General features: G+C 33.7%; 1 protein-coding gene across 1 annotated transcript in view; it reads right to left on the reverse strand.

Moving 5' to 3' along the window:
- The window catches only part of LOC141340123 (nebulin-like), a 126,529-nt gene that overhangs the window by 55,526 nt on the left and 55,849 nt on the right, over positions 1–15,154 (reverse strand). The window contains exons 125-135 of the mRNA XM_073845053.1: positions 14,924–15,028; positions 14,515–14,619; positions 13,875–13,967; positions 13,401–13,493; positions 12,631–12,723; positions 10,671–10,763; positions 10,131–10,223; positions 9,620–9,727; positions 4,405–4,591; positions 4,114–4,206; positions 3,738–3,881 (exon numbers count right to left, since the gene is read on the reverse strand). Coding sequence (XP_073701154.1) covers positions 3,738–3,881; positions 4,114–4,206; positions 4,405–4,591; positions 9,620–9,727; positions 10,131–10,223; positions 10,671–10,763; positions 12,631–12,723; positions 13,401–13,493; positions 13,875–13,967; positions 14,515–14,619; positions 14,924–15,028 — 1,207 coding nt within the window. The remainder of the gene's footprint in view (positions 1–3,737; positions 3,882–4,113; positions 4,207–4,404; positions 4,592–9,619; positions 9,728–10,130; positions 10,224–10,670; positions 10,764–12,630; positions 12,724–13,400; positions 13,494–13,874; positions 13,968–14,514; positions 14,620–14,923; positions 15,029–15,154) is intronic.

The raw sequence follows: 15,154 nt of genomic DNA on the forward strand, positions 1-15,154 counted from the left end.
ATATAAAAAAAATGTAAATTGTGTCCTAATTTTTTTTAAATGTCAGTTTTATTACGAAACAAATGATAAATGTGCTCTTTATACTATACTATAGCAAGAAACAAATGTCTCATTGTAAGCAGAAAGATGACTGATTCACATGCTGCTTAAACTGGAGCGAATACAGATGTCATGCCACATTAAAGAGCGTGAAAAACACATTATTGTAATAGACATACTGTATAAAACTGACAGATTTTGAAAACTGAGACTTTGAATATCTCCCAGTGCTCCCAATCTGAACCATTTACATGCGCAATAGGCTAGAATATACTCTCAAAATATTATAACTTCTAATCTAATCTCGTAATAGCTACGAATTAATTCTCGTAATTTTGACTTTATTCTCAAAACATTTCCACTTCATTCTCAAAACATTTAGTCTTTATTCTCATAATTTTGACTTTATTGTTGAAATATTTTGACTTTATTCTTGAAATATTTTGACTGTTTCCTTGTAATTTTGTCTGTATTCTCGAAATATTTTGAATTTATTCTCAAAATATTTAGACTTTATTCACGTAATTTTGACGTTATTTTCTAAATATTTTTACTTTCTTCACTTAATATTTCTACTTTGTTTTCATAATTTTTACTTTAAAACTGAAATATTTCGACATTGAAGTCAAAATTCTGAAAATATTCTGGAAATATTTTGACTTTATTGTAATTTCGTCTGTATTCTCAAAGTATTTTAAATTTATTCTTGAAATATTTCGACTTTATTCACGTAATTTCAATTTTATTCACATAATTTCAATTTAATTTTTGAAATATTTTGACTTTATTCACATAAAATTTCTGCTTCATTGTCCAAATATTTCAGTTTTATTCTCAAAATATTTTGACTGTTTTCTTGTAATTTCGTCTGTATTCTCAAAATATTTTGAATTTATTCTCAAAATATTTTGAATTTATTCTCAATATATTTAGACTTTATTCACGTAATTTTGACGTTATTTTCTAAATATTTTGACTTTCTTCACTTAATATTTATTATTATTATTATATTTATTTTTAACTTTGTTTTCGTAATTTTCTACTTTAAAACTGAAATATTTCGACAATGAAGTCAAAATTCTGAGAATATTCTCAAAATATTTGAACTTTATTCTTGTAATTTCGTCTGTATTCTCGAAATATTTTAAATTTATTCTTGAAATATTTCGACTTTATTCACATAATTTCAATTTTATTCACATAAATAAACTTTTTTTCGAAATATTTTGACTTTATTCACGTAATATTTCTTCTTTATTCTCGTAATTTCGACTTTATTCACGTAATTTGAACTTCATTGACGAAATATTTCAGTTTTATTCTTAAAATATTTTGACTGTTTTCTTGTAATTTCATCTGTATTCTCAAAATATTTAGAATTTATTCTCAAAATATTTCAACTTTATTCATGTAATTTTGTAGCCTGGAAAAATCCAGACCCTAATCTATTAAGATTTAGGGTCTGGCATCGAGCAATGAAAACTGCCTAACTCGAGGGGCGGCACCAAGCATGCATTTGAAACTCTAACTGCACGCAATTGGATAACGCCATGACCAATCACAACAATACACGCTTAGCTAGCAGCAGAGCTAAATGATGTTTCATTAACAAAGTTCGGGAGAAGCGCGTCAGATGCTTAGCGCAAACATCACAAGTCAATCAACGCCATAGGTTTAAATACAGCTGACTCACCTCAATTCACTCGATGGTTTATCAGTAACCCTCCACCACCCCATCTCATCACTCCCAGTTCTCGCTACTCCTATTGGGGGGTACTCTGGGTTCGGGCCACTCCCGAGCTCGGAGCCCTTCACCGGACAGCACGCCAAACATGCACTACTATTCTCTGGCTAATTATACGAAAGCGTGAACTCGTGAACTGATAGACTCTTGCCATATCCAGTCGGCAAAACAGCAAAAACGTCCTTCTTGCAAAGGAACGATTCGACTTTTCGGTTTTCTGTTCCTCTTTTATATGGAAAGCCAAGTCTAACTCGTTCATTGTAGCGGCCAAAGCCGTTTCAAACAACTTGTTGTTCATCTGTAGCGACAGCGATCTTTCAAAGTTTACTACATGATTCGGACGTCGCAGCGCTGTCGTCATCAGCTTAGCTCACCTCTGGCCCGCCTACATCAGATACACCGATTTGATTGGTTCCCACAACTGCTTACGTAATGCAGTAACGTGCATCATTGCTCGATGCCAGAGTGTCTTGCAGAGACAATTCAAATTGTGCTCTCGCGAGACCTCTGGATTTCCAGGGTAGTAATTTTGTTTTTATTCACGTAATTTTGACGTTATTTTCTAAATATTTTGACTTTCTTCACTTAATATTTCTACTTTGTTTTCGTAATTTTTTACTTTAAAACTGAAATATTTCGACAATGAAGTCAAAATTCTGAGAATATTCTCAAAATATTTGAACTTTATTCTTGTAATTTCGTCTGTATTCTCAAAATATTTTAAATTTATTCTTGAAATATTTCGACTTTATTAACATAATTTCAATTTTATTCACACAATTTCAACTTTTTTTCGAAATATTTTGACTTTATTCACGTAATATTTCTTCTTTATTCTCGTAATTTCGACTTTATTCATGTAATTTGAACTTCATTGATGAAATATTTCAGTTTTATTCTTAAAATATTTTGACTGTTTTCTTGTAATTTCGTCTGTATTCTAGAAATATTTTGAATTTATTCTCAAGATTTTTCGACTTTATTCACGTAATTTCGTTTTATTCATGTAATTTTGACGTTATTTTCTAAATATTTTGACTTTCTTCACTTAATATTTCTACTTGGTTTTAGTAATTTTTACTTTGAAGCTGAAATATTTCTACAATGAAGTCAAAATTCTGAGAATATTCTCGAAATATTTTGACTTTATTCTTGTAATTTCGTCTGTATTCTCGAAATATTTTAAATTTATTCACGTAATATTTCTACTTTATTCTCGTAATTTTATTCTCAGAATTTTGACATCATTGTCAAAATATTTCAGTTTTATTCTCGAAATATTTAGACTTTATTCAAATAATTTCGATTTTATTCACGTAATTTCGACTTTATTTTCAAAATATTTTGACTTTATTCACATAATTTTGACTTTATTTTCGAAATATTTAGACTTTATTCACGTAATATTTCTACTTTATTCTCGTAATTTTATTCTCAGAATTTTGACATCATTGTCAAAATATTTCAGTTTTATTCTCGAAATATTTAGACTTTATTCAAATAATTTCGATTTTATTCACGTAATTTCGACTTTATTTTCAAAATATTTTGACTTTATTCACATAATTTCGACTTTATTTTCGAAATATTTAGACTTTATTCACGTAATATTTCTACTTTATTCTCGTAATTTTATTCTCAGAATTTTGACATCATTGTCAAAATATTTCAGTTTTATTCTCGAAATATTTAGACTTTATTCAAATAATTTCGATTTTATTCACGTAATTTCGACTTTATTTTCAAAATATTTTTACTTTATTCACTTAATATTTCTACTTTATTTTCCCTAAATATTTGTACTTTATTCTTAAAATATTTGGACTTTATTCACGTAATTTACAAAACACATTTACATAAAGATAATTGACATTGACACATGACAGAAAATAAATTGCCAATGCCTACCAAACCAAACCTAGTATCAAGACAAATCAGCTTTTTAAACATGTACCATGTAAAGCGGAGACACCAAATCCATTGCTGTAGAGGGAAGCGTGGTGGTCCACGTTCTCAGACACCTCAGATTTCTCATCTCCCACACCACTCATTGCGCTGGTGGAACGGGAGTGCTCCTTACTGCGGCGCTGGGCTTGGACTAAACATTTGGACAAACATGTCAACGTTACCTCCTCTTTAACAGACTGTCTTCAATCAAGAAGTGGCAGGTGAATATACATCCACAGTATATGGTGTAAGTAATAATGTACAAACAGCAGGTCATTATACAGTTTGGCAGTCATTAAACAAATGACCTGAGCGCAGATTAAATACAAATGGCACAACTAATGAGGCCTTTTTAGTCTAGCTACAGCAGAGGAGTGGCCTACCTGACATCATGTGAAGACTTCTGGACTGGATGTTATCTTCGGCAGGGTCATAGTCAAAGACAGAGCCAGGGTTTGTGCGCCACACACGCAGGTCTTTGAGAAAAATGAAACCCAGTTTTATTGAATGTCTCTATTCAAAACACAGTTTTTGTGGATATTTATATATCAGTCTTTATATATCAGTCTTCACATATCGTAAGTGTCATGCTTTTCTATATTTACAATAAAAGAAATCTGTTTCTACATTCAAGTGTGTTTAGTGTGTATAGGACACAGTATGTGTCAGCTGACCAGTGGTGGTCTCCTGATCGTGCTCTTCTGCACGTCTCCTCTCCATCTCCACCACACGTCTCTGGATGCCGCGGTAGCTGATGTCACTGAAGTCCTGGGTGTTTCTCTTCACACGCTCAGTGACAGGGTCAGAGATGGTGGGGGTGAAGCTGCCCTTACTCTTCTCAAAGTCCTGGTGGTATCTGACCTGAAAGCACCAACAGACAGCAAAACATGAGACAGGAGACAAAGAAACTGCTGCAGTTACTAGTACTAGACTTGATTTTGTCCACTGGGAATTGACTTGGTAATGTTTGCTATCTGCTATACTCTCATGAGAGTGACAGGTTGCTGGAGAGGTGAGAATATTGTTCCACTCTCATGCTGTTCTAAAACCTGCACCCCCCATAGCACAAAATATGTATAAAATGATTTGTTTTTGTTTTTTTTTAAATAATCTTTCATCGTGAGAGAATATATGTTGTTACAAAGGCAAGAAGAAGTTGATGTTTTGGATTAATAATTAGAGAGCACATAAGTTTAAACTCTGCAATATTCCATAAAAATAAAGAAGTGTCAAGTTTGATTTCATAAGACTTCTGTCCAGAAAATCACATTGTGTATGATGGGCACAGACTCAGACTACAATTTTATCCAAAAGATCAAACATTGATATTTTAAAGTTATTTTAGAACATATGTTGTTTTCGTTTGTCATGAGGCTCATGTTTCTAAGTGAGTTTGTTGTGTTCAGAATGACTTGAAAGAATGACTCTGGTGGTGTTTGATCTTCAGTTGTCAAAAGGGAACTCTGGGTATTAAGACTTTTACAAAATCTAGTTTTACAGATATTTGCAACTATGTGGGGTGCCATTATTTCGATGAGGTGAAATGGTTGCATTCGGTGAGCTACCTGCACTACCTGTTGCTATTTTTACCACTACACAACTCGGAAAATAAAATACTGATATGATGCCACATTGAGCGGCTTTTGGTTGTAATTTTCAGTTGAAAGGAAACAAGAGAAGCGATGTAAGCCTTTTCTAGTAAGTGCTTTTACTAGCGATAAGAAGAGGAGAAAAGAATGGGAAGATGTCTGTGGACGTATAAAACCTCTTAAAGATCAGCGTCTTTGTTCTCTCCACTTTAGCCCTGATGCCTTTGAGACTTTTAGTAGACCACAGCTACTGAAAGAGCTTACAAGCAGAAACAAAAAATGGTAGATGGCATCCTGGCAGGATGTAAACATGCCGACACTTGTCATGACGCTGCAGCCACTGAAGGAGTTTCTCGGCGTAGTTTTCACTTGATATCCAGGGGCATTCAGACTCCTTATGGGGAAAATAGATAGTTCGGCATTTGGTTTTTATATCCATCGCCACCTGTAAGCTCTTTCAGTAGTTGTGTTGCGGTTAATATAGCAACAGGTATTGCGTCCCCCATAGTCCAAAATATGTACATGTGGAACGATGTGGATTTTTAAAATAATGTAAATCTTTCATGGGTTTTCTACTACATATTTCAGTAAGAAACATCATTCACATTATATTAAGCCATACAAGTCTTAATACCCAGGGTTTCATTCAAGTGTATGATGCTCAGCTTTTTTTTGTAACCATTTAAAAAGTCAAGTTTTAAATTAAGCCTAGTCCTAGACTAAAATGTAAGCCTGAGCTGATTTAACTTAAAAAAACTTGCACTGACTGATCTTAAAATATGTGACCCTGGACCACAAAACCAGTCTTAAGTCGCTGGGGTATGTTTGTAGCAATAGCCAAAAATACATTGCATGGGTCAAAATTTTTGATTTTTCTTTTATGCCAAAAATCATTAGGAAATTAAGTAAAGTTCATGTTCCATGAAGATTTTTTGTAAAATTCCTACTGTAAACATATCAAAATGTAATTTTTTATTTGTAATATGCATTGTTAAGAACCTAATTTGGACAACTTTAAAGGTGATTTTCTCAGTCTTTTTGATTTTTTTGCATCCTCAGATTTCTGATTTCAAATAGATGTATCTCAGTCAAATATTGTCCGATCCTAACAAACCATACATCATTAGAAAGCTTATTTATTGAGCTTTCATATGATGCATAAATCTCAGTTTTGTCAAATTTAACCTTATGACTGGTTTTGTGGTCCAGGGTCACATATATGCCTTTGGTTTGTCTCAACATACACACCAGTAATGTTTTTTTTCTAAGACACATTTATAAAAATTACTTAAATGTCCTTATTGAACTATGGCCTAATCTTGTCTTAGTCTAAGCTCTGTCTGTGAAAGTAGGCCATAGTGTTCTCTAAAAGTTCAGCATTTAAAAGCTGTATAATGTTTTTCAGTCTTTTGATGCAGAGCATAAGATCTTTAAAATGCTGTCACTGAAGTCATACTATAGGTGGCTAATTAGCTAATTAGTTGAAATTACTTGCAAGGTTTTGTAAAATAAATAAATAAAAACATTAATTAAAATATATGGTTTCAGTATCAGTTGCTAATTATTAGCCTACATCTACATAAAAACCAAGGAAAATAGGATTTTGTCAGATGAGCTAGATGAGAGTTAAAAATATTGTTATTAATGATGGATCTGATGCGGTGAGTTATCACTAGACTAGAGGGACTAGTATAATAGATGGAGGCTAAAAGGTTTTCTTAGATGATGGAGAGACAAGGAACAGGGAAGGTTTTATGGGTGGGATAGAGGGTCACACCACGGTGTACCGTGCTAATATTTTGCTGATTGCGTTTAACTCTCTCCATCTCTGGGGTGTCTGTAATTGCTGTTCCTATCCCCAAATCTTCCTTGTATTGGACCTTTAAACATGTTGAGGCAATAGGGCAAAAAAGGTAAACATGTTAATAATCTTTGAATATTAACATGTAAACACAAGACAAAACTTTGTTGAAATAAAACACAAAACACCAGAAAACAAAAGTGAAGAAAATGTAAAACATAAAGGAAAAAGAACATCTTTTCTTTATCTTGATCTTTAGCAAGAAAAAAATGTGGTAGAGTAATTATATATGGTATATATATATATGGTTCTCAAGCAGAGACAAAAAACAGTAGATGCCATCCTGACACGATGTGAACATGCCAACACTTGTCATGACACTGCAGCCACTAAAGGAGTTTCTCAGCTTAGTTTCACTTGATATCCAGGGGCATTTAGACTCCTTATGGGGAAAAATTGATGGTAGGATGATTGGTTTTTAAGCTCACACTTACATCCATCGCCACCTGTAAGCTTTTTCAGTAGTTGTGGTTATCGTATCAGTATTTTATTTTCTGAGTTGTGTTGCGGTAAATATAGCAACAGGTATTGGTGCCCCCCCATAGTCCAAAATATGTATAAAACGATGTGTATTCCCTCTAAATGTATGATGCTCAGCTTTTTTCTGTAACATTTAAAAAGTCTAGTTAAGCCTAGTCCCAGACTAAAATGTAAGCCTGAGGTGATTTAACTTAAAAAACAATTTGCACTGACTGATTTTAAAATATATCAGTGCCTTTAGTTTTTTTAACATGCACACCAGTAATGTTTTTTTCTAAGACACATTTATAAAAATTACTATCTTGTCTTAGTCTAAGCTCTGTCTGTGAAAGTAGGCCATAGTGTTCTAAAACTTCAGCATTTAAAAGTTGTACAATGTTTTTCAGTATTTTGTTGCAGAGCTAAACTAATTATGAATATTAATTTTATGACAATTCTGATTATTATTATTTATTTTTTTACATAAAAATTCAGATTTTTTTTTCGTTCTTCAAGACCACTGTCAATAGATAGTCATACAACCTCACTTGTATGATTTTGTATGATTTGTCTAGACCACAGTAGCAGGTAGGTTTAGGGATGGGGTTGGGGGTTGGTCATTCGTACAAATTCATACAAATTTGGAGAACTCGTAAAATATGTACAATTTAGCAAAAAATTTTAAATATTTTACGAGGTGGCTAATTAGCTAATTAGTTGAAACTACATATTACTTGCAAGGTTTTGTAAAATAAATAAAAACAATAATTAAAATATATGTTTTCAGTATCAGTTGCTAATTATTAGACTTCTACTACTAATCAAGGAAAACAGGATTTTCTCACAAGAGCTAGATGAGAGTTAAAAATATTGTTATTAATGATGGATCTGATGCGGTGAGTTGTTTCTAGTTATCACTAGACTAGAGGGACTAGTATAATAGATGGAGGCTAAAAGGCTTTCTTAGATGATGGGGAACGAGGGAGACAAGGAACAGGGAATGTTTTAAGGGTGGGATAGAGGGTCACACCACGATGTACCGTGCTAATATTTTGCTGATTGCGTTTAACTCTCTCCATCTCTGGGGTGTCTGTAATTGCTGTTCCTATCCCCAAATCTTCCTTGTATTGTACCTTTAAGCATTTTGAGGCAATAGGGCAAAAAAGGTAAACGTGTTAATAATCTTTGAATATTAACATGTAAACACAAGACAAAACTTTGTTGAAATAAAACACCAAATTGAAGAAAATGTAAAGCATAGGAAAAAGAACATCTTTTCTTTATCTTGATTTTTAGCAAGAAAAAATGTGGTAGAGTAATTATATATGGCATGAGATATGAACACTATAATTCAAATGTTTGGAGTCTGGTAACGGTTTTCTAATACTTTCAGCAGGAATGCATTAAATTGAAATTGGTTACAGCAAGGACATTTATAATGCTATAAAAGATTTAATTTCAAATGAATGCTATTTCTTTGAACTTTCTATTCATTAAAAAAAAAAACAGAAAAATATATTGCAATTAACTCCCATATAATTTTTGCATGGTAACGGATATGACAATGTTAATGTATTTGGTCTTGCTTGAATAGATCTATGCTGCTGCTGTTGATTATTGCTGTTGTTGTAGATTATCGCTGCCACTGCAAAGCAAAGCAAGTACAGGAACTTGCTACTGCCAATGCATACGCTGATTTGATGCTGTGAGTATTTAAGACATACTGCTGCTGAACAAGTACAGTAGCATATATAATAACCCATCACAGATATATACAAGTGGAGAATTTTTGTTCTTCAAGACTACTGTCAGTAGATAATATTGCATAATTTGCGCAATTTTTGGTAACATTTGGTAACATTTTTTGGTAGCATTCAATTCCCAAGCGTTTTTGAATGCAACAGGTTGACCTTAATATAAAACAGAAAAATCAGTTCTTGCAATATATTAATAAAGCTCAAGATTTTAAAGTCATCTTACTCCAGAGATGATACGCTGGGTTTCTTTAACACGTCTCATCTCAGGGGTGTCCAGTACAAAGGCGGCCTTGCCCTGCACCTGCTTACGGAAGCTGTCTGAGTACAGAACCTGGATAAAAGACACCACAGCACATATATATATATATATTAGAAACCATATCATTCTTGGTCATTATCATGTATCAAAACCCTGTGGAAGACACGCCGGGAAATCAGAACATTAGACAGAGAAAGCACATGAATACAACATCCATCAGCACAACCCTGGGTGTTATTGTGATTTCAGACAGATGAATTAGAAGGTTCCTTTAGAGGGCTGGATTAAAAGTAGATGGGTCCCGGGATAAAGGTTTGTAGTGGTGAAGATGATCAGTTACAGCATTAAATTCAGCATTTGGAAGAGTATAGTTAATATTATTAGCCTCCTAAGTGAAATGAAGGTATTAGAGCGGTTACATTTACACGTGACACACACACACACACACACACTAATTTCCTATGGCTGTGAGTACCGAGCTAATCTGCAATTGGTTCCGTTTGACCCGCTCCATCTCTGGAGTAAACACCACAGGCGTTCCCTTCGCAGACAGGTCCTTATACAAAACCTAGAGTAGAAAAGAACAGCGCCCCCAGAGGCCAGTCAGACACGAAACACAATGACAGACACAGGGGTTTTTGGAGAGCACAGTCACATCAAACATCACACACAACACACAATGAGCTTATATCCCAGATTTAGAAATAGGAACCTGGTTGGGAAGGGGAAAAGACAAATGAAGGATACAAGAGCTCATCTGGTGTTGGATTAGAAACACTGGCTGGAGTTGAATAATCCTGTAAGTTTGAACTCACAGCAGAAAGGGGACCTAACTAGGGTGGAGTATGATGTGGTCAATTCCATTAGATGAAATGGGGTTACGGCATTCCATTTCATACGCTTCAATTGTTTTGCATCAATCATAGGATTGTATAAGTTGGAAATGAAGTTGTATACTGGAAGTGTTAATGGGATCAGAGCCACTCTCAAGTAAACCCTGTGGAGCTTCCACTACCGAGCTGATGTGCTTCTGATTCTCTTTGACCCGCTTCATCTCGGGGAGGTCCGGTATGGCTGTGCCTTGACCCAGCGAATTCTTGTATTTTATCTACCCAAGGATTAATTTCAACATATCAAATAAACAAGACATGAACCAAAACAGCAAAAGAAAGAACATCCACAAAGATGACATATACAACAATATTAGCTCTGTTCCAAACCCTTAGCTGCCTACAAAGGCTGCTGCTTTCTAAAGTTTTATTATAAGTGGCCATACAATTGTGGTCAAAAGTTTACATACACCTTGCAGAATCTGCAAAATGTTAATTATTTTACCAAAATAAGAGGGATCATACAAAATGAATTATATTTTTTATTTAGTACTGATCTGAATAAGATATTTTACATAAAAGATGATTGATCCAGCTGCATTTTTTAGTGATTCTTTGGTTTTTCAGCATTTTTGTTTGTTTGAACCCTTTTCAACAATGACTATGATTTTGAGATCTATCTTTTCACACTGAGGGACTCATGTGCAACTATTACAGAAGGATGCTCACTGATGCTTCAGAAGGAAAAACAATGCATTAATATCCAGGGGTGTACATTTTTGAACAGCATTAACTTTTTCATTATTTTTATTTTTCATTTAGTACTGCTCTTTAGAAGCTACAGAAGATACTTACATGTTTCCCAGAAAACAAAATAAGTCAAATTTACCCTGATCTTTAAATTCAAGTTTTCACCCTCCAGCTCTTAATGCATTGTGGTTCTTTCTGGAGCATTAGTGAGAGTTTGAACTTTCTGTAATAGTTGCATATGAATCCCTCAGTTGTCCTCAGTGTGATAAGATTCAAATACACAAAAGTGCTGGAAAACCAAAGAATTTGTGGGACCTGAAGAATTTTTCTGAAGAACAGCGGGCAGTTTAATTGTTCAGGACAAACAAGGGACTCAACTATCACTAAAAAAACAACAAAAAACAGCCGTGGATCATTCAGGTAACAACACAGTATTAAGAATCAAGTGTATGTAAACTTTTGAACTGGGTCATTTTTATAAATTCAACTATTATTTTCACTTGTGGACTATATGTAAACATGTTTTATGTGAAACATCTTATTCAGGTCAGTACTAAATAAAAAAAAATGACATGCATTTTGTATGATCCCTCTTATTTTGGTAAAATAATTAACATTTTGCAGATTCTGCAAGGTGTATGTGAATTTTTGAACTCAACTGTAAGTGCAGTATTTGGCAGCTGCTTCATGTTCTAAACTAACAGTATTAAATTACATAAAGTTTTCATAAGAGCTTTTGGGTCAGGAGTGTGCTTATGATGCTTTAAAATGCTTCCTGCATAGGCAGCCTGCTAGATTTTGGAGCAAAGCTGTTGTGTTTGTTAAGGAATCGATAATGTTGTTGATAACACAAAACTGAAACTACCAACGCTACCTCATGACCAATTCATACATAATTTTTACGAGCTAGCTAATTCGTACGACCTCATTTGTATGATTTTCTATGATTTGTCTAGACAAATCGTAGGTAGGTTTAGGTAGGTTTAGGGGTTGGGGCAAAAATCATACAAATTTGCACAACCTCATTCGTAAAATATGTACAAATTGCCATGAGATCGGACTGAAATTAGATATTACCTACAAGGTTTTGGTAGAATAAATAAATAAAAACAATAATTAAAGTTTTTGGTTTGCTACCTAATTACTACATGAAATAATCAGTTGCTAATTATTAGCCTAAATTAAAAACCAAGGAAAACAGGATTTTGTCACATGGGCTAGATGAGAGTTACACATATTGTTATAAATGATGGATCTGATGCAGTGACTTATTCTTGGGGATCACTAGAAGAACTAGTATAAAACAGATGGAGGATAAAAGGGTTTCTTAGATGATGGAGAGACGTAGAACAGGGAATGTTTTAAGGGTGGGATAGAGGGTCAACCGCGGTGTACCGTGCTAATATTTTGCTGATTGCGTTTAACTCTCTCCATCTCTGGGGTTTTGGAAACAGTTGTTCCTACTCCCAAATCTTCCTTGTATTGGATCTTTAAGCATGTTGAAGCAATAGGGCACAAAAAGGTCAAAATGTCAATAATCTTCAAATATTAATATGTAAAAACAAAAGACAAAACTGTTGAAATAAAACACAAAACTCCTGAAAACAAGTGAAGATAATGTAATATGCAAGAAAAAGAATAAGGATCTCTAGCAAGAAAAAATGCGTTAGAGAGTATCATTTGAGTATCATATGAACACTACTGTTCAAATGTTTAGAGTATAGAAACATTTTTTAATGCTTCCATTCAGCAACAAAGCATTAAATTTATCAAAAGTTACAGAAAAGATTTTTAGAATGTTACAAAAGATTTGAATTTCAAATAAATTCTGTTTCGTTGAATATTCTATTAATTAAAAAAATCTGAAAAAAATATTACAATTGAAAAAAGTTATTTTAAATTGTAATAACATTTAATATTACTGGTTTTACAGTATTTTCCACAAATGCAAACAAACGCAGTCTTAGTGAATATAAGATACCTCTTTCAAAAACATTTTCAACAGTAGTGTATGAACATAAAATAAAAATAAAATAGTGGAGGGGAATATTTGGGTTATTCAGGGATGTTTATCCTTAAAAACTGAAGAAGGGTGAAATGAGACTTAAAAAACCATTGAAGAATGAGAGTATTAATTTGTCTTCTTCAAAGAGAAAAAACACTACCGAGCTGATGTTCTTCTGAGTTTCCCGTGCACGCTTCACCTCAGGAAGGTCGGGTATAGATATGCCTTGACTTAGTGAATCCCTGTATTTAATCTAATACACATTTCAGTGCATTAGGAGCATGGAACAGTTGACAAGATAATATAAATGACAAATATGCAGAAGATTAGGAAGAGGTTGAAGGTTTTAAACAGTGCAACACTAGTCAAGTATGGGGACCAGTGTCAAATGAAGATGGATAAATGTATAGGCCATGTTATTTTTATGTTATTTAAAATGATGAGAGGAGGTGGCTATTTATTTTAAACTAAGCAAAATTACAATTTGATATTAGATGGTATATATTAACATGAATGTTTGCGTTTGATATTAAATTTCTTAGGGTGCTGATAGAATTTTGATTAAAATCAGGAGGCATTTTGGGGTCACTCCAACAGGAAGCAGGGTGAATGATGGGGTCACACCGCAGTGTACCGTGCTAATAGCCTCCTGATTGCGTTTAACCCTCTCCATGTCAGGGGTTTTAGAAATGGCTGTTCCTTGCCCAAGCTCCTCTTTGTACTGGATCTTTGGGATTGTACAAGCATAAGGAGGCATTAACATTTGTTTTTGTTATCTCTTGGGATAAGTAGTTTTCATTTGTTTTGTCTGGGGGTGCTTCAGAATGTGCCCTTGCAACATAAAAACAGACTAAACATTTGAGAAAAGATAAACAAACAGAGAAACAAAAACATTTCAAACACACATAATTGAAGACAGATACAAACCAGCAATACAAGATGTAAAACATGTAAATATTAAGTTTGTAAAATGGTTAGAGATATCGTTTAGGATGAAGAAAGGTCAACAGCGTCAAATTTGATGATTACCGTTAGTGGCTTTGCTAGTTTATGACTACAAGTTAATTGACTATATTAGACTAAAGTCTGTTTAGGATATCTACTTTTGCATGATGTAAAAAAAAAGAGTTAACAAGGAATGTTAACTTGTGGTTGCAGTAGAGAAAAAAAGGAAAAGGTGGTGTGAAGCAAGAAATGAGAACAGAAAAAAGGAGCAAAAAAGATTTGTGGTTAGAATGTAGTGAAAAATATATACTCAATTAGGCAGTAGGTACCGAGCTGAAATTCTTTGAATTTTCTTTAACGCGAAGCATTTCAGGAGTGTCCTTTACTGCTGAAACTTTGCCCTTACTTTTTTTAAGGTCAATCTGGTACTGAAGCTAAAAAGAAAAGAGCACAAAGGCAGTCAAAAATGACACAAAAATGCAGCAAGAGAAAACAGTGCAACCAAAAATGTTCAAAGAGAACTGCGATATAGACATCTAGTGTTACTAAGCCAACATAAGAAATGTGGAACCTGCCTACTGTCTCTCATTTGTGTTTCTCATAGACAAACAGAAAAGACAGGGACAGAAGACAACCAAAAACAAAAATCTGATTTTAGCTACGATGAATAAGCAGGAACATAATATGGACTGAACAGACATAATACGGACTGGCCCAAAGCCTTGAAGAAACACTTACAGTGCTGAAGTTCTTCTGGTTCTCACGCACTCTTTGCATCTCAGGAGTGTCCAACACAGGCACATAGTGTGACATGGTCTTTTCAGCCTCCTCCTTGTACTTTTTCTGTAGTATAAAATACAAAATTGAGTTGCTCACGAGATTACACCTAAATAATCAACAATATCTTTTATAAAACGGAAGCACAGGATAATAGCTTAAAGGATCATTTCACTCCAGAATTAAAATTTC

Source organism: Garra rufa, chromosome 8 (assembly GCF_049309525.1).
Source record: "Garra rufa chromosome 8, GarRuf1.0, whole genome shotgun sequence".
In the NCBI taxonomy this organism is placed as follows: domain Eukaryota; kingdom Metazoa; phylum Chordata; class Actinopteri; order Cypriniformes; family Cyprinidae; genus Garra; species Garra rufa.